The following is a 20,241-nucleotide window of genomic DNA, read 5'->3' on the forward strand; positions in this document are numbered from 1 at the left end:
GGGCTCTGGGCTGATGGGTCGGAGCCTGGAGCCTGCTTAGGATTCTGTGTCTCCCTCTCTCTCTGCCCCTCCCCCGTTCATGCTCTGTCTCTGTCTCAAAAATAAATAAAAATGTTAAAAAAAATTTTATAAAAAAAAATAATAATAAGGGGTGCCTGGGTGGCTCAGTCGGTTAAGCATCCGACTTCAGCTCAGGTCATGATCTCCCGGTCCGTGAGTTCGAGCCCCGCGTCGGGCTCTGGGCTGATGGCTCGGAGCCTGGAGCCTGCTTAGGATTCTGTGTCTCCCTCTCTCTCTGCCCCTCCCCCGTTCATGCTCTGTCTCTCTCTGTCTCAAAAATAAATAAACGTTAAAAAAATTAAACACACACACACACACACACACACACACACACACACACACAAAAGAAAAATGCAATTTGAAGGTATTCTCTTCTAGATCAGCACTAATACAACCTGGTATGATAGAAATATCCTGTATCTGCACTGTCCAGTAGAGTAGCCACTAGCCTCATGTGGCATTTGGGCTCTTGAAATGTGGCTCTAGTGTGCCTGAGACACTGAATTTTTGGTTTTAATTAATTTTAATAAATTTAAATAGCCACATGAGCCTGGTGACACATGAGGCTATCTTATTGGACAGCACATTACTAGACTGTAGGTAGGTATTTTTAGAGGTATCAATTATCTTAGATGTAAATACATCTTAGAAGCCATCTGCTACAAAAGTAAGACTTGTCTATGCCCAGGGAAGGGGTGGGTGCTCCCAACTACATCTAAATAAGCAGTGCTTTAGAGCAGTGCAGCTTTGGTGCAGAATGAGAGCTAATCTGATTAGATGCAGTAAGTAGAGGGTGGAAACTTCTACTCTGTTTGGCTACTGAAGTCTGCCTTTCCAAAAATATTCTCCTTAATTGCTTGGGCAATGACTTAAATTAGATTAATCAGACCTTTATGAGTCCCTTAGAAAGAATGGTTGCATCTTCCATTCGTATCATTGCTTCTGGTTAACAAACTGGCAGCAGCTTTGCTATATCTGTCAGCACTGGGGAATAGCTGTGATCAGGGGTCCCCTGTCTACAGAAGTCTGATTTCAGGGTGCCATCAGGGCTCATGGCTCACAGATGTTTTGAACACCTGCTTGCTAATGTTCATAATTCCAGAGTATATGCTATCGATAGCTACAAAGATGCAAATCCCCTAAAGAAGTAAATCTTTGTCTTTTGAACAGTGGATTCCAGACATATGGGAGGACACTCTATAAATATGGAAAAGATAAAAGAACTAGGAGGATAGAAGTCCCCAAACACATTTTATCTACTACAGAAATTTGCCTAAGGCTTGTGCTATTTTGTAAGTTGAAAGATAGCACCTTTATGTAAAATATCCTAAACTGCTACTTTGAGAGTTTTCATAATTCTCATAAAATTTATTTTCCCATTAACAAAGAAATGTCACATTACCAAAAAAGAGAGAAAGAGAAAGCATCACCCATAAACTTACCAGAACAACAAATAGCAACTCTTCTTTCTGGTCTTTTTTCTATGCATGATTTTTTAGTTTTATTTATACAGTTACAATCATAGTGTATATACAGTTTTCTACCCTGACTTCAAGCTCCTTGAGCTAGGTATTATATAAGGGAATATTACAACATGCCTGTGATAACTAGGTCATTTAATATCTGTCTCTGAAGTTTTCTGCCCTTAATTCAACCCTGGGGCTGTAGCAATGATGCACAGTGCTGAGAATCCCAATATAAACATTCTTGGAAAACACACATCTGCCTGTTTTAGGATTTGCTCTGTGTCTTTCAGATCTGTGAGACTTTAGCATGGTTCTGAATTGTATGGTACAGGAAAATCAAGTGCTTGTTCATACCTGGCTGGAGTTAAATGAAAATATCAAAGTCTTGATGGGAAGGAAAAAGAAAGGTGCCAGATGTGTTATCCCATTTCATTTTTATCAAACCAGTCAAGTAGATATTATCAACCACACTTTAGACATGAGGGGTTGAGAAACTTGCCCAAGGTTGCATTATTATTAAGTAGCAGAACAAAGATTAGCCAGCCCTCAGGTCTTTCCAATGCATTGGGGCAGTAAGCAAGAAAGCATATAAACGTCATTAAAAAAGGAGAAAAGACGGGTTAATTTTTTTTACAACCAGAATATATTCATGTATTTCTTGAAAAACATGTTTTTGAAGAAACCTTTAAGAAACAGTAAATGAAAAAATAAAATTAATTCCCCCCAAGAGGCAGTTAATCATCTCTGGTAGTAACAATACCAGAATTGGTAAGAGATACACTTTTAAAGACATCCTAGGTAATTAATGCCATTTTGCATAATCTGACATCAAAGAGAAAAAACCTGGTCCTATTCAAGGGGAGTAAAAGTCCATGTTAACTCAAGAACCTGAAGACTTCTCCTATAGTTACAAATTGCTACTTGAAGTCAAGTCTGACTTTGTAAATGAGAGTGGAATGTGTATGGGGGAGGGGATAGCAGAAGTTCTTACATTGGTTAAAAGGCAGCATCTAACCTATGTTGCTCATCTGCTCTCTGCTTTGCCAAATAGTAGCAAATCTACATTACAGGAAGTTGGCTGCCTCAAATAATTCTTCACCAGACCTAGGATGTATACATTGTTGTTGCAAACATATCTTGGCTGCAAAGTGTATCCCCACTGCCCTGGAGTAATGGCTGGTTACATTCTGGATGCTAATCAGGGGTATCCCATTTCACCAGAGGGCCTCTAAACTCCTGCCCCCGATATCCTCCCCATCTTGCCACATCTGCTGGAAATCCATGACTTGCTTTTATCCCTCTCCTAGTTTCCATGGAGACCCAACAGTTTACTTTTTTCCCCCAACTCTAAGCCACAGTTATTTTTAACTGTAAAACTCTGAGCCAGGTCACAGCTGGGATCTGGAAGATGCAATGACGTCTATAGCCACCCTTCTCTCCCACAGACGCCTTCTTTTCTGCAGTTGCTGGGGGCGGAGGCACTCCTGGGAGATTTTGCTCTCAAAAGCATTTTGCTTTGCATCATGAAGTTAAACCTATGCTGACTTAGATCTGACAGGTGTCCTGAATCTGAAACCATGCACGCCCTAAACAAGGCAAAGATTTTCTTTGGGTGGGAGAGGAGGGCTGCCAGGTGAGGTTGCCGTTGTTGTCACAGTATCTGTGGCTAGCGATTAGGTAAATGCCCTTTGGTAAAAATAAATCAAAGTGCTATCTATCCTCTAGGCAAAAAAAGAAGGGCTCTGGCTCCTGCCCCCAGGAGAGTGACTTTTCCTGCAGCCTGCCCTTGGTTAGAAAGAGGCTCCTAAGCAGGATACTGTGTGAAGCTGTTCTACCTTCTCCAAAGCAGACAGCAAATTCCCAGGGGGTCAGGGCTGGCACATTGCTGCCCCCTTCTCCTCTACGGAGAGTTCAAATCAGTCCACCCATCTCTAAGGCCACTGGTACTTGGGAGCTAGTGTCTTCACGGCATTTCTAAACTTTTCACTCCTTTTCAGTATTTTGTCGGGGGGAAGGCTATTAAATTACCCTTGAAAACTGCCCTTTTCATCTTAGACAACCTCCTAAGATCGGAAAGGGCAATAAAACATAAAACAGCCCCAATTCAATACCAGTTTTCTCACAGGAGACATTGATTGGGAATATTAAAATTAAGCCCCACAGTGCAGGTTCCATTAATGTTTTATTTCTTAAAATATTAAATGTTGGGTTTTTAAGGAATTCTCTAAATGAAGGGTGCTAAATAGGAGGGGGAAATCCAAATCAGGAGTTATCCATTGTTAAATGGGAGAAAACAGGTTAGGTCATTGCAAACAATTTCAGAAACAGAGAATACACTTGGCAGACAGCTCTCCAAGAAGAGAGGTGCATTAGAAGTGTCACGAGTTGGCACTTGGCTGTCAGTTCACCAAAGACAGGTGATAAGATGACAGCATTTCAGCATTTTTACTTTGATTAATAAAATGTTGGTTTCTTAAAACAACTATGAGGTCTTCTCCTTTCCACACTTCCTAAAATGCTGCTTCTGTTCAACATAACCTGCACCAAGGCAGGATTGTCAGCAAGGTACCTGGAAGCTTTCTGTCACAGTAAGACCTCAGGGGAAACCGGAGCAAGCTGAAAAAGTGTTGCTTGGTTAAGAATGAGATTAATTCCACCAAATAATTAGTGTGGTGCCACAGAAGTCTGCCTCCTGTGCTCCAAAGTAGAAAATGAGCACACCAGACTTAATTACCCAGTCCTAAAAGACAGGAAACAAGCCTGGGCCGGCAAAGGGTAACTACAGGGCTTGCAAAGACAAAGGGAGGTACATCTATTAAATCAAAAATTTTTGTAGCTCTCAGTTTGGGGTTTTAAACCTTTTGATGGTCACTTTCTGGATTCTTATCTCAACTTCCTTATTATTCTTACTCCTAACCGGGAAGAGGGCCCAGCATACAATACATAACATGCAAGTAACTCATAGTGACAAAGGAATTTTAATGCCAGATGTTAAGACATTCACCATTCCCTTAAATACCTGTCTCTTGACTTGTAAGCCTGGTCAGTCAAATCAAAGAGCATTTGATATTCTTATCAAGGCAGTTGCTGGGGGCGGAGGTACTCCTGACAGAAGCCAAGGCAGTAGGCAAAACTGAACAGGAAAAGAACTTCCTCCCATTAGATTTAGAAACTGGCCTTCCAGACTACTCAGGAATGATTCACCTGTGTCCCCACCCCCCAGCCCCCAACCACTCAAAAGCAGCAAACTAAGTTCTGATGCATACTTCACGGATAGGCTTCTTTCCAAAACACTCACTAAATGCTCCCTACTGTTCTCCCAAATTAAGTGCCAATATCAGCACGCCCATTACTCCCTAGCCAGGCTGCTCTGACTCTGCTTGCACATGGAGATCCTGCACAATCTCCCTTACTACGTTGTGCTCAGAAGAGCTGGTTATTGTGTCTGCTTGAAGAGAAATTCTGTCTTAGCTTCTACACAAGGCCACACAGTGCCCCACTGAACCAGACATGATCCTTTCCAGCAGATCAGGGAGAGGTTAACCACATCTGGCTAGGTATATTGGAAAGGAAAGCAAAACTTCTACATCAGTACCTCCTGAATCAAACTTTAATTTTTAGAAATCCAGACAAATGAAACATAGTTGTGGGAAAGCCTTTTGTGTTAACAATAATATAGGGGCGCCTGGGTGGCTCAGTCATTTGAGTATCTGACTCTTGATTTTGGCTGAGGTCACGATCCCAGGGTCATGGGATTGAGCCCCGCATTGGGCTCCACGCTGAGTGTGGAGCATGATTCTCTCTCTCTCTCCCCCCTCCTGCCCTTCGCCCCTACTCATGCTCTGTCTCTAAAAAAAAAAAAAACCCAAAAGACCACAACAAAACAAAAATACAGTGTGTATCTAGAAGGTACTCACAAAGATATCCTGAAAGATGGACAGTATTCCAGAATGCTGTTTAGAACACAGTACCACTCTCTTGCCCAGAGACAAGTGTTAGAGTATTATGAATGAGTTTTTCCAAGCTTTTCTTTACAATTTGGGCCTCTGATTCTTTACACTGGAAAGTTTAGTTCTCTTATTACATATCTACAGATTTCCTTAAGCTAGAGTGATTTACCACCTGGAATTCTGTTGTTCTTGATGAATGTCATTGGTTTGCTCCCCTTTCCAGCTAACCACAAGCTGGTTTCATTACTGAAAACTGGAAGCTTGTTTTTACCTCTCAACAAAGACTGGTTAACTGACTTCAGATTTAAATGGGGGGTTGGGGAGCAGGGAGAGACTAAAAAGAATAAAAACTGGAACCCAAAAAGAGATAAACCATTGAGTTAGTTGGTCTCAAGAGAGACAGTCTAGATCTTTGAGCATGGGAAGGATCTTGACATAGGAACAAATTCTCTATTTCTCACCACTGGCAAAGAAGGATATGCACAAAATTCTAGCAGAAACCTTTAAATTGCAATAAAAATTCCTAACAGTAAAAGGTCTTTACTGATGTCATTGAATTTCAGGGTAAACGTTCCGTCTTTGTAATGATACGGCCTAAGAGAGACCTCGATTAGTGTAGCTGGTTTAAGGCCAACTCCATCTAGCAGCAAAGGGGAAGGATGGAATATACTTTGAAGGCCCTTGCTAGCTCTGAATTTTTAAGAACAAGAAAGGCCTTCCTTTGGTGATACGAACATGGAAGAAAATAATGTACTTAAGCCAGCCACATCAAATATCAGCAAGTGCTTTTCTGTTATAAATGCACAAAGATGGTGATGCAGTGACTGAAGAGTAACCTTTACCCCAAATATGGCTTGATCCTTGAGAAACCTTAACCACAGTAATAATCCTACTTTCTAAAATCCAGTCATTTGAAATCACAGCCTTATTTTACTGTCACTGTTTCCAACTCTGCCATTTTCCTCATCAAATCAACTGATTCCCCAGTTTTTTCAGAGTTGATTGGTTCCAAGGTTTCTACGAGACTGTCCTCCCATCTCCCACTCCTAACTACTACAGCTGCCCCCATGTCCTAGCCAACTACACCTCTTGGTACCATCTTCCTCACTCCTACTGCTGCCTCCACATCGTCCTCCACCCACCATGTCTGGAACAGTCTCCCACTTCCATCTGCCGTTTTCTCTCTCTCTTCTCGATTGTTTCATTGCTTCAAGAGCTCACCTCTCTCAGGAAGCCTTCCTTAATCAAGGCTAAGGACTCTTGGGACTACAACAGACATCACTTGACATCCATGTCTAATGCACCCCCCACTTTAGAAGAGGAATTAGTTTTCAGGAACAAGAGGCAATCCCTTTATAACCAAGTAGGGGTGATGGTGGTAGAAGAGTACATTTTCTAAGAGATATGACAATGCAAAGAAAAGAGAGCATTTCCACAAGCCACCCTTTTTCAGATTGAAATCCTTTATTCCAATTCCCTCTGATCCTAAGAGTTTCCTTTTTTTTTTTTTTTTTTTTAATGTTTATTTATTTTTGAGACAGAGAGAGGCAGAGCATGAACGGGGGAGGGTCAGAGAGAGGGAGACACAGAATCTGAAACAGGCTCTAGGCTCTGAGCTGTCAGCACAGAGCCCGACGCGGGGCTCGAACCCACGGACTGCGAGATCATGACCCGAACCGAAGTCGGCCGCCTAACCGACTGAGCCACCCAGGTGCCCCAAGAGTTTCCTTTTCATTTATAACCCCCTAGATAAGTCTATCAGCAAGCTGCATGCATATTTGTATCAGTCAAAAAGTTTGAGCAAATACTTCCACCAAAGTATATATTTTAATTAGATATGTTGAATGCTGAAAGAATTAAGGAATCAGTGAGCTACTGAAGGCTATTTGTGCAGATTCTGAAATTCTTTCTATACACAGCTTTGTTTCTAGCAGAAATGGAATAACCATGACTCTGCGTTTGGCTTATTTTGTAGGAAGGTTTGAGGATCGTTTCAGATATGGTGGGGCTACTTACCCTCATATCTAGTGAGTCTCATATATGAAACTGCTTTACTTTTGTTTTAAAAGTAGCTTTTATTGCAGGCTAGCCTGTCACCGTTGAGAAATCAGGGCTCAGGTCTCAATCCAAGCAAAGCTGAGGTTAGTTGTGTCATCTCCATCCTCAAGGGCCTGGTATCCTGGGAAACCCACGGTAAGACCAGGGTGACTCCGGGACACACATGTTAGCAGAGACAGTGCAGCGTGATGAGGCAGGCATTCAACACCCTAAGTGTGCTTTAGTTGCCAGAATATTTGACACACCCACAAATTAAGTAGCAAAACATTTTAATCCATTAATTCTAAAAATAACAGAGACATTTTAACATCCGGTGCCACCTCCTCAAAAGTCTACTGCAGATTAGACAGTCAGACAGCAATGTACAAAGCCAGACATTAAAGGGAAAGATGTAGTTTGGGACAAGACCAGCACGGGGAAATTTTCCTTCCCTTTGCTCATAAACAGAAGTTGTCAGCTTAAGAAATCTTCAGAAGAGAAAGCTTTCTCATGCTCCATAACCTTTCTCTTTATTTTAAATCTTTCTGTAATGTTTGAAGGTGAAACAGATAATCAGAAAACCAACCTCCCAAGTACAAAGATCTGAGCTGGACTCCTGGGACTAAAGACTGGTTCATTTCTATTTCTACCAACACTCTGATGTGAGGTACTATGGTTCTTGTTTTAGCTACAAGAGGTGTTAGGAATAAATGCCCACTCACATTTAATAATAGCTTATCTAGCACATAACTCTGCAGCACAATACCAACAACAGGAGTGTTTTAAAGCAGGGCAGAGAAAAAAGTAGGTATTAATACAACTTAAGGTTTCCTTTGTCCTTCCCCTCTTTTTACAATGAGAATTCAGCTCAGAAATGAAACTCTCCAGAATGCCCGTACTGTCCTTTGGCCCACACATTCCAAACTTGTGATTTCTGATCGCAAGCCCTCAGAGCCTCAGGCTTTAGTGATGTATCCTTCTCGGATGAGGAAATCATAGATTTTCCGCGTTTTGTTCACATCTATCTTGATGAGTGCTCTTGCCTGTGCCAGTCTCAAGCCTCCTTGCTTGTTACATTCGTTCAGTAGAGCAGATTTGTATTCTAAATAGGCTCCTGGGACCAACCTCACCATCTGACAGAGCTGCAAGACACGGCAAATTTAATAAACATTAACATCTGTCATTCTCGTAATTTAATCCAGTAGGTATAGCCAAAATAAAATTTAAAAAGTGACATCAACCTCCAACTATTTATAGGAGCTGCTGGGTGGCTGGACCACATTCCATTTAGTCTCTTCCTTGGAGAGAATACTCCCTAACGACAGACACTCGGGAAGAGAAAACCAGAGTATGATGCTGGGAGAGCCTTTAGTACCTGTCAGCTGGCTCACCTGGGTTTGTCAAGGAGTCCCAAGTTTGTGTCCAGAGGAGCAGCCTGGGTCCACACAAATCTTGGCCCAGCACATTCCAACACAGCCAGTCAAGGAAGAGCCACAAGGCACAGTAGGGGCGGGGGTGCAGATACTTGGATTCCCAAGTGTGAATCACATTATTTTTAGTATCAGCATAAAGTAGTTGTCCCTGCTTTTGTGATTACATTTCCTACTTTGGAGGAGGAGGAAATACAGAGACCTTGCGAAGAGGCTATTTCAGCGGCTGAAAATCTAGAAAGCTGGCTCCATTCCAGTTCACCTGCCACAGCATCTCATGACAATGAGCAGTGTGAGGTCACCGTTTGTGGGTAAGGATAAAAACTGCTTGAAACCCCAGGCCATTCAATACTTGACTTAGAACGGCCTGTGACCTTCTTCAGCAATACTTAAATATAACATATACTTCTGTCTACTCCCAAACGAATCTTTACTGTTCCTGGGGGATATATTAAAAGACTAACAGCCCCTACCTACTCCATGACTCTTCCTCACTTGTCTGGAGTGGCAGATGGGGAGACTGATCTTGGGAACTGGAAGAGGAGCACATGAGGAGCAAAAGAGGAACCACTCTTTTGGAATAGACTTCAGCACTGTGCACATTTTTTTTTGAAAATACTAGAGGAGGACTCTTTTGAGGCTGGATTTAAATTTTTAAAACAACCAAAAGTAATATGAAGACGAGTCTGATGATTATAGTGGAAAACAAAAGTAGGACATGGCATTTTTAATCAAAATTTGTATGTGATTATATATGATGATACAGCCCTTTCTTTACGGCTTATATACATGCTATGGAGACAATTCCAAACATCTTTTAAGTAAGGTTATATTATTTGAATAAGTGTAGGACTTATCTAAGTGACCATTCTAATAGGAAATAAACATTTTCATATAGGAGTTATTTTTGATTTATAAAAAATTAATTTCATTCACATGAAGCACTTAGTAAAGTATTTGGTACACGGTAATGCTCAATAAATGATGGTTGCCTTGATTAGATTTATATATCATATGGTGTTCGAATGGTAGCAGGGTGCTAAGGAAAGGAATTCTCTGAAACTTGCTGAGGTTAGCTCTTCAGCTCTTTAAATTGCAGGACAGACTACAGCTATACATGTATGTCACATGAGCAGAGCCAAACGGGTTGGATCCTATAATGTGTTTTAATGACAATTCAATGAATAATCAACTCTACTCTCTTTCCTTTAGCTCCCTTCTTTTTGTTACCTCCTTTTCTTTTTCATTCAGCTTCTCTGTGCCAGGGAGGCCAGTGAGGTTCAAGGGTGGTGCACTTCGTCTACCTACAGACACAGAAAAAGGTATATATTTTATAGGAGTGCCAATTCCTCAAGTGTAAAGTAGCAAAGTCCACTACAGCCAGGCCACTTAGGTACAAGATCACTATGTCCAGCTGTAAGAAATCTCTCCCCATCACCTCCAGCCTCAGTCTGGTGTGCAATGCAGGCACCCCAACGTTCACCTGAAAATATAAATGGTAATTCACATGCCCTTTGCTCTGCTAAAATACACAATTACATATACCTAAACATCAAATATGACTATTCTTCCTAACCCAGTAGGAGATTCTAAAATCTAAAGCCCAGATGTTATCCAGTTAAAAAAGGTCATATGCTGTCTCACTTGACAGCTGATGAATGGAAATAACAACTCTGCAGGAGAGACATTTCCTAATCCTCACTACTCTGCCAGGAGTACAAGGCAAACATGGTAATTAACCAAGTACCATTTGCCTTCAGATCAAAGGCAGACTGTTAGGCCAGCAAAAGGCCCTTCTTATTTATTATGTGAGGGAATATCTGTTCCTTCCAAAGTAGTCCTGTTTACCTGAAAGATACACACAGAGGAACAATGAGCCATTATATGGCAAACTAGAAGCTAAGGTGAACTCACACACGGGGAAAGAAACCCAAGTATGAGGTCACTGCTCAGGATGGGAAGTTTGATGGACAAAAGTTTTTGGTTTTGTTTTGAATGTATATTTGGGATTAGTGGGGAGATAGATGGGCTGGGTTAGGCAAAAGAAAAGTTTTATTGGTGTTGACTTTTAAGAGGTGGGGAGAGAGAGGAGGGACTGTTATAGGCTGCTCTGCTAGAAAACAGGCTTCTCTATAGGATCAACAATGGGATAAGGGGTTCTCCATAACCAACAGGTCTAGACTCACCCTAAACACTAAAAAAGGGAGACTAAAATCATTAGTACCTCAACAAAGTTACCAGAGGCTAGGTTGTAATTAATGATCCAGACTTTCTACTTTGCACTGCCTTAGGACCAACTGAGAACATGAAGAGGAGCAAGGAGTCTCCTCAACCTAAACACAGGGGGTGAGAAAAGCTAACACCAGCCTTGGAAGCAACAAAGAATAAATCAGTACAGAATAAATGGTTCAGAAAACACAAATGCCAAATTATTAATTATTATCATGTCACATCATTGCTGTTTGTATTTCTGTATGTAGATTCAGGGGGCAGGATTAGAAGTACGAAATTTGTAAAAAGAAGTTGGATTCAGCTGTCCTGACTACTCTCTAAAAGGCTCTCTTTTCTAAGTATTAAGAAATAATCACCTGAAACAAAGGAATAAATTTTTTAAAAAGTATTCCTAAAGTAGCCTTCTCTGAGCCTGGTCTAGACCCTGAACCTGAGAGACTTTAAATGGGATCAAAGGTCTACTGTTTCAAGCGTGGTAAAAGTGCAGGTGCATCATCTTTCTGACCAGCTCAGGCTCCACAGTAGCATGGTCTGTGTGCTTTAATAAGGGAAAGTGGCAAATACAGAATATGGAGCAGGGGTGAGAATAACCACCAACAGAACTGGCAAACAAACACCACAATTTTGGATCAGATTTCTAGAACTTATTCCACTCCAAATTACCATTCACTGATTACCAAGAACAAAGGATTACCAGATTATCATATGGCTTAATCTTGCTCTGTCAACTAACCCCAAAATAGAGGACACACCCAAAGAGGTAAAGATAACAAACAAATACCTCAAGTCTCCAAATTATTAAGAAATCCTTGAATTTCTGCTCAGGATACAAAGCCTTTAATTTACCCACTGTGGGACAAATCTCAAAAGCTGTGGTAGGTACAACTGCAGCAGATGAACTGCTCATGAGCATTGGTAAAATAAAGAAAACACCTCTCTGGAGCTCTTTCTTCCCTTGTCTCTGTACTCAAACCCTGAAGAGACTGAAACTTGCTAATGTTTACAAACTGGGATAACACTTACCATTCCTCTGCCTAAGCACACTGCTCACAGAAAGGGGGAAGGGACTACTGGGTGAATCCCTAGAATGAAAACTTCACCATCAAGTCTTGCTCCAGCCTGGAAAAATAATTACCTGAATTCGAAGCCATCGGAATAGAAGGACTCAGGCCAGAATCACTAGAACAAAGAAGAGGAATTTAACTAATGTCACACCAAAGACGGCAATTTCCAAAAGCCCATGTGGACTGGGTGCCATTTATTAGGTTGGTTACTTTAAAGGGATGTAATGAGGGGCGCCTGGGTGGCGCAGTCAACCGACTGCAGCCAGGTCACGTCCGACTTCAGCCAGGTCACGATCTCGCGGTCCGTGAGTTCGAGCCCCGCGTCGGGCTCTGGGCTGATGGCTCAGAGCCTGGAGCCTGTTTCCGAGTCTGTGTCTCCCTCTCTCTCTGCCCCTCCCGCGTTCATGCTCTGTCTCTCTCTGTCCCAAAAATAAATAAAAACGTTGAAAAAAAAAATTTTTTTAAAGGGATGTAATGAGACAGACTTCACTGTTTTACAGGATATCCTACTATACTAAACAGGAAGGGAAATCTGTTCCGTGGGGTATAAGAAATTACTTGGATTTGTTAAGAAGACCTCTTAGTCTGGAACATAATGGAGACCAATCACAGGGAAAGGACAAGGACATGATTCACCAATGGAAATCATTCCAGTAGATATGGGGGAGAGAGGAGGCATGGGTGGAGGAATTTTCTAATTTTTAAAAATAAGATCAAAGTAGCAAAGTGGGGGGGGGCAGCTATGTTCCTCAAAACAGTCAGTACCACAGTTCTGAGACAGACTGCTAAAGTTTTCTGAGTTTTTCTAGCTACCCAATTATTACTCTTCTGCCATGTGGGTGGGGTACCCACGGAAATGTCTGAAACTACAAGTAAAAGCCAAAGCGTCCAAGAAGATGCTCCTTCTTCCTGGACTAATTACTCACATGTCAGCTTGCCGGCGGAGCCACTGCTGGCAAGCACTACTGTCCTGGATGTACTGGAGAACTTCGGAGAGCATGGTGCGTTTAAGGCGCTCCTCCTCTCGTGTCTTCTTGAGGTGATCATAGGTTCTGGCACCTGAAGGTGTAGATGACACATAATTGCAATGACAATGCAGAACTAACTGAAGGGCTTCCAAACTGGCCAGCAAGCAGTTTGCCTTCTTTTGGTTTCCTTTGCAAAACTGCTTCCACAATTATTGTTCTAAGGGCAACGTGATTTCCCTTAGTTTGAAATCCCTTTTTTGACAAGAAATGATTAATATTTTTATTCTTTTTCTAGCTTTAAGAAATCTGTGGACAGGGGGGTGCCTGGGTGGCTCAATTGGTTAAGTGTCTGACTTCAGCTCAAGTCATGATCTTTTGGTTTATAGGTTTGAGTCCCACATTGGGCTCTGTGCTGACAGCTCAGAGTCTTGAGCCTGCTTTGGATTCTGCGTCTCTCTCTATGTCCCTTCTCCACTCACACTCTGTCTCTCTCAAAATCAATAAATAAACATTAAAAAAAGGAAAAGAAAAGAAAAGGAAAGGAAAGAAAAAAGAGAAGAAAAGAAAAGAGAAGAGAAAAGAAAAGAGAAGAAAAAGAAAAGGAAAGGAAAGAAATAGAAGTTTGGGGGCAGGGGCACCTGGCTGGCTCACTCGGTGGAACGCGCAACTCTTGATCTTGGGGCTGTTAAGTTCCAGCCCCATGTCAGGTGTAGAGATTACTCAAAAATAAAATCTTAAAGAAAAAAAGAAAGAGAAATATGGGGGCAAAAACCTGCAAAACAGAGAAGTACAAAGAAAGTAAGAGTCACTCATATATCCCACTTCCAAAGAGTAACTTAAAATACTATCATATTTGCATCCTGTTGTATTTTTTCTATCTATATGTTTTCCGAAGTTACACAAGGGCTATGAGCATACTCTGCTTTAAAAACCAATTAAAATTACAAATAAAAATAAGTCCTCATTGATTAGCACTATTTCTTTCCCTTCTTTCCCAGAGGCAATCAATATTGGGTAATCAAAACCTGGTATCAGTGTCTCTTATGTACATCTTGTCAAACAAAACCTTTGTGGTGTTTTCTACACATTAACAAAGCTGTACAGATTCCAAAGTTCCAAACCATATTCCATAAAGCCCAGGATATCATGAAAATATTTCAGGGGTTACTGTAAAGAGCAAAGGCACCACCACGTACTGGTGGTCCTGGGTTCCATACATGACCTGTACCACCGGAATTCAAAATAGTTTCACTTTCATCTTATTTATAGACTAGGCTCTACATAAAATTCCATTTTGAAACGGTTTCTGTTGTTAAAAATAAAGAACCATTACACGAGGCTGAATTTACACCCAATAAGGCTACTTCTTATGGGAAATGGGCAGTAGCTTTCAACCAACAGGAAGGAGGGAATATTAAAGATCTTTCCAATAAAACAACAGAAACTGCCATTTATTGAGCATTTGAGCCAGGTACTGTGCTATGTGTTTATGCATTATTTTATTTTATTTTATTTTTTTCAACGTTTATTTATTTTTGGGACAGAGAGAGACAGAGCATGAACGGGGGAGGGGCAGAGAGAGAGGGAGACACAGAATCGGAAACAGGCTCCAGGCTCTGAGCCATCAGCCCAGAGCCCGACGCGGGGCTCGAACTCCCGGACCGCGAGATCGTGACCTGGCTGAAGTCGGACGCTTAACCGACTGCGCCACCCAGGCGCCCCATATTTTAATTTAACCTTATTAGCTCTAAGAGACTTGGAAAAGTGAAATCTAAACAGAGTTACAAATCTGGTAAACAAGAGAGCCAGAATCCAAACCCAACTGGCCCAAGTCTAGACCTCAAGCTCTTAACTACTGTAATCCACTGCCTTCCCTTATGACCTGGGTCTACTACCTCTTTAACCACTTTATTATTTTATTATTTTTTATTTTTTTAAATTTACATCCAAATTAGTTAGCATACAGTGCAACAATGATTTCAGGAGTAGATTCCTTTGTGCCCCTTACCCATTTAGACCATCCCCCCTCCCACAACCCCTCCAGTAACCCTGTTTGTTCTCCATATTTATGAGTCTCTTCTGTTTTGTCCCCCTCCCGTTTTTATATTATTTTTTTCCCTTCCCTTATGTTCATCTGTTTTGTTTCTTAAAGTCCTCATATGAGTGAAGTCATATGATTTTTGTCTTTCTCTAATTTCACTTAGCATAATACCCTCCAGTTCCATCCATGTAGTTGCAAATGGCAAGATTTCATTCTTTTTTATTGCCGAGTAATACTCCATTGTATGTATGTATATATATATATATATATATATATATATATATATATATATATATATATATGTATGTATATACATACATATATACACACCACATCTTCTTTATCCATTCATCCATCGATGGACATTTGGGCTCTTTCCATACTTTGGCTGTTGTTGATAGTGCTGCTATAAACATGGGGGTGCATGTGTCCCTTCAAAACAGTACACCTGTATCCCGTGGATAAATGCCTAGTAGTGCAAATTGCTGGGTTGTAGGGTAGTTCTATTTTTAGTTTTTTGAGGAACTTCCATACTGTTTTCCAGAGTGGCTGTACCAGCTTGCATTCCCATCTTTAACCACTTTAAATCTGTTTCTTCATTACATGGAAATAACAGTGCCGATCTCATAAGTCTGTTATAAGAATCATAGTGTAGGGCCTGGTGCATGGTGAAAGATGCTGGCTGCTATTAATATAAGTATTATTACTACCTCAAAGAACTGGGATGCAAGCATGTAGAACCATTTGAAGCTTGGTTAATACAAATGATCAGACCATGCATTCACAAAATTTTAAAAGGTTAAGCCTAAAATTCAGAATATAAAATCCTTTTCTTAGAGGCCATAGCAGATTCCCACATCTAAAACAGCACCTCTCTTTTGTGTTGTCACTTTTATTTTACCTGAGATAACCATATAAGGGTATTTATAAGGATTATACACATGAAACTTTACTGGAAAGATCAAAAACTCATTTCAAAAAAGGAAAACTTGTTTTAAAAAAATTCACAAAGCCAAAAAAAAAAAAAATCCACAAAGCCTCAGAGACTTCCTTTGTGTGTTTAGAAGACACTTGCAGGGAAACCTGGGTGGGTTAGCCGGCTGAGCATCTGACTCTTGACTTCAGCTCAGGTCATGATCTCATGGTTGTAAGATAGAGCCCTGCATTGGACTCTGCAGTGGACATGGAGCCTGCTTGGCATTCTCTCTTACTCTCCCTCTCTCTCTGCCCCTCCCCCACTCACATTCTTTTTCTTTCCCTCTCTTTTTCTCAAAAAAAAAAAAAAAAAATCCAAGAAGACACTTGCCCACTGATATAATGTGTAACTTAAGCGTACTTACTACAAAAATTGGTAATGCCTGCTGTTCTGTATTCCTGGAGCCTCTTGATCTCCCTTCGGAGTTCAAATTCCACTGTTTATCCCAAAAAGAATGAAGGAGAAAAATTGGAAAGCCAAAATCAACATTAAGAGGAATACTTCTGCTTTTGAGTATTTTCAGTAATTCTGTCTTATATAAAAGACTGGGCAATTACATTTGGGAAATCCTATATAATGATGACATTTCATTAGAAATTTTACCCAAGAGGGGTGCCTGGGTGGCTCAGTTGGTTAAGCATCCAACTCTTGATTTCAGCTCAGGTCATGATCTCATGGTTCATGAGTCTGAGCTCCACATCAGGCTCTGTGCTGACAGTGTGGAGCCTGCTTGGGATTCCCTCTCCCTCTCTCTCTCCCCTCCCCTAGCCACACTCTCTCTCCCTCAAAATAAATAAACTTAAAAAAAAAAAAGAAAGAAATGTTACCCAAGAGCTCAGAAAAACCTACTCTAGCTATCTTTTGGCTACCATCTCCAGCTGGAGAAAGCAGCTGGAAACGTCTCCCAGAAGGTGGCACAATGAACTGGCTGAATTCATTAGCTACAGAAGTAACGAATTAATTTTTTTTAACAACTAAGTTTCCTTGCTCTGTTTATCCTCTATTTATCTATCCAAATAACCAAATTCTTTTATAAAAGCTATCTCTGCTATTACTTGATGTGGCCCTTTTATAAGCAAAGGACAAAAGCTCTGTGCTCAAGTCCCAGATAGCTTCTTTACAGCTTTTCTCCTATAGGAACAAAAGAGCATTGTTTTCCATAAACCAAAGATTTCTGCTTCCTCTGAGTGGACAGATCAGGTTGTATTGCTTGCGTTATTATGTGATAGAACATTCAAATTTGGGTGCTTTGAAACAGAGGATGAAGGAAGAGCCCAGACAATTCATGGGGTGTAGTTCTTTGGAGTGACACATGAACTAGGGATGGCACAAACTGGGACAGGAAGTAAAGGATCAGTCACCTAGTGCAAACCACACAAAGAATGCCAACCAAACAGGGTGTTTGATGAGGACAACCAACCAGGCTCAGATAAATGCCTATAATGCCATGCAACAAATAATTGCATGATGAGAACAGGATAAGAGTCTTGGTAAAGCATTTTCCCTAAATTTGAGGGTCAAATACATAAATCTCACAATGAAACATACAGACTAAGCTGCCCAGTCCAGATTATTTTAAAGTGTAGGCCTTACTGCCTTAACAACTTCAAATTTTTTATAGTGAAACATCAAATAGTAACTGGGCAAAGGACTCTCAGAAAGATAGGCAAGAGGATGATGGAAGTACTGGGTTGGCTCAGTCGGTAGAGCATGAGACTCTTGAGCTCAGGGTTGTGAGTTCGAGCCCCATGTTGGGCACAGAGATTACTTAAGGAAATAAAAAAACATTGTTTTTAATTTAAAAAGAGAAAGAAAGGGGGAGGGGAGGGGTACCTGGGTGGCTCAGTCGGTTAAGCATCAGACTTCAGCTCAGGTCATGATCTTATAGCTTACGGGTTCGAGCCCCGCACTGGGCTCTGTGCTGACAGCTCAGAGCCTGGAGCCTACTTCGGGTTGTGTGTCTCCCTCTCTCTCTGACCCTCCCCCGCTCATGCTCTGTCTCTGTCTCTCTCTCTCTCTCAAGACCAAATAAACATTAAAAATAAATACATTAAAAAAAAAAAGAGAGAGAGAATGATCGAAGTACTATCTCCATGAGTCATCCAAATCTTGTCCCCATTTTAAGAACTACTTTTAATGCTAACATATTTATGAATAAAATGATACAATGTCTTGGATTTGCTTCAAAATAATCCAGTTGAGCACGGGAGAAGAGGGGGTGATAGAAATGAAACTGGATGTGTTAATTGCTGAAGCTGAGTGATGGATATATGGGGGTTCATTACACTGTCAGACCTACTTTTATATATATTTAAAAACTCCCATAATAAAAAGTCAGGGGAGAAACTATAAAACTACTTTTTATCTGGGGAAAAAAGAAAGCTTCCAGGCTTTTAACCTCTTTGTCCCACCCCCAAGTCATTTCAAGGTAATAAAGGGGAAGAAAAGATAAAAATATTCATTTATTTATCATTTATTCATAGAACTTCACCTAAAACATACCATTATCTCTATTTATATAAACACACACATACACAAACACACAAATACTTGCACAAAGTTTAAAAAGCACCTACATGCATGGCTTTCAATGAACTTGTCATGTTCCACTGGCCCCACTATCCTTGCAAATCGCCTCATTGTTTCATAAAGGTCTTGGACTTCCTTGGGATACCGCCGTTCCATTACTACAGAGAAAATAAAACACAACCATGCCATAGAGAATATAAAAATTTCTAAGTTAGAGTCTGTGTTTCTTTTACTAGAAGTCAAATGGAAGGATACTATGCCTAACCTCACATGACTAATTTACCCATGACAGGAAGCAAACAGGAAAGCCAAGAATGCAAAACATTAATCATAATGATAACAGCATCACAGTGACTATCACACAGGGATGCTGTTATCACTGGAGAATTGAAGGTCATCTGCATTACTGAGCACCCAGCTGACCTCCGCACCTCAGTCTGTTAATCTGTACAGGGGCAGGGACTGCTGGCAGTAATGGGAAAGACAATTAAAGGCAGATCATGCATTCTTAGGAACAATGTTGGGCAGAATTTTGGTATGAACTACCACAGGAAAACAAGGGAAGTGCATGTAGAAGGGGTAGGTTAGCCTAGAAAAAATGTGTGCTCTCTTTCTAATGAAGTTATATTTTGATAATTATCATCTAAGTAAATGGTCATAGCATCCTGTGTATACAGGTTCCTGATCCTCAGGTAGTTAACTCTGAGGATCACTAATGACCAAATTTCTAATAAAAAGAAGTATCAGCGAAGAGGATGGGGAGTAAAACCTATGAACAATTAAGTGGTAGGTTGGAAGTGCCAGGAACTGCTACTTGGTCATTTCCATCAGAAGAACTACACCAAAACCAGGTGATTAGATGAATTAGTAACTACTGATTAGATGAGCTGATCAGTAACTAAACTAATTCTGCGTACTTTTCCACTATAGATACAGGCTTTCAGTTAAGATCGTTATTGAAATTGAGTCTCTTTTCAGCTCCATCTCTTCCCTTGTAGGAGACACTCTTATCCACAAATTCCAGGTGCTGATTTGATGGGCAGCCACAGATTATTTTCACTACCAAAAAACTCCCAAAACCAAAAGCAAAAAAAAAAAAAACCCCTGCAGGGATAGTACAGAAAAATTTGGAGTAAAAATTTTAAATTTGATGGAAAAACCCTCTGCCTATGATATGAAGGTCACATACACTCACTATAATGGTAGTTGAAAACTCTGAAATCACATTGCACATGCTGCTTTTTTCTCAGAAGCAACAGAGCCTCCTCTCAGCTCTACACGTACAGTTAAAAGAATAATCAAGCTAAACTGACCTGTGTTTACCAGCTGAGAACAGAATTTACATGAGTCAAGTTCTACTATGAGTAAAGGTCAAAATCCTACTGACCTGCTACTGAAAACCCAGGCATTCAGACACAGGAACCCACTACTGTAGCTACAAGAATATGACCAATTATTGTCTATAAAAAGGGCAATGGAAATCTGATT

General features: G+C 40.8%; 1 protein-coding gene across 6 annotated transcripts in view; it reads right to left on the reverse strand.

Moving 5' to 3' along the window:
• Positions 1-7,786: 7,786 nt before the first annotated feature.
• The window catches only part of TADA2A (transcriptional adaptor 2A), a 52,562-nt gene continuing 40,107 nt past the window's right edge, over positions 7,787-20,241 (reverse strand). For 4 of the 6 annotated variants that reach the window (XM_023243549.2, XM_023243547.2, XM_045044075.1 and 1 more), the window contains 6 exons: positions 18,801-18,911; positions 16,589-16,660; positions 13,166-13,298; positions 12,311-12,354; positions 10,174-10,247; positions 7,787-8,655 (listed from right to left, as the gene is read on the reverse strand). In XM_023243549.2, the coding sequence (XP_023099317.1) occupies positions 8,470-8,655; positions 10,174-10,247; positions 12,311-12,354; positions 13,166-13,298; positions 16,589-16,660; positions 18,801-18,911 (620 nt within the window). In that variant the 3' untranslated portion in view covers positions 7,787-8,469. The remainder of the gene's footprint in view (positions 8,656-10,173; positions 10,248-12,310; positions 12,355-13,165; positions 13,299-16,588; positions 16,661-18,800; positions 18,912-20,241) is intronic. The other 2 variants (XM_023243548.2, XM_023243550.2) reach the window with 2 other exon arrangements.

Source organism: Felis catus, chromosome E1 (assembly GCF_018350175.1).
Source record: "Felis catus isolate Fca126 chromosome E1, F.catus_Fca126_mat1.0, whole genome shotgun sequence".
Taxonomy (NCBI): Eukaryota; Metazoa; Chordata; class Mammalia; order Carnivora; family Felidae; genus Felis; species Felis catus.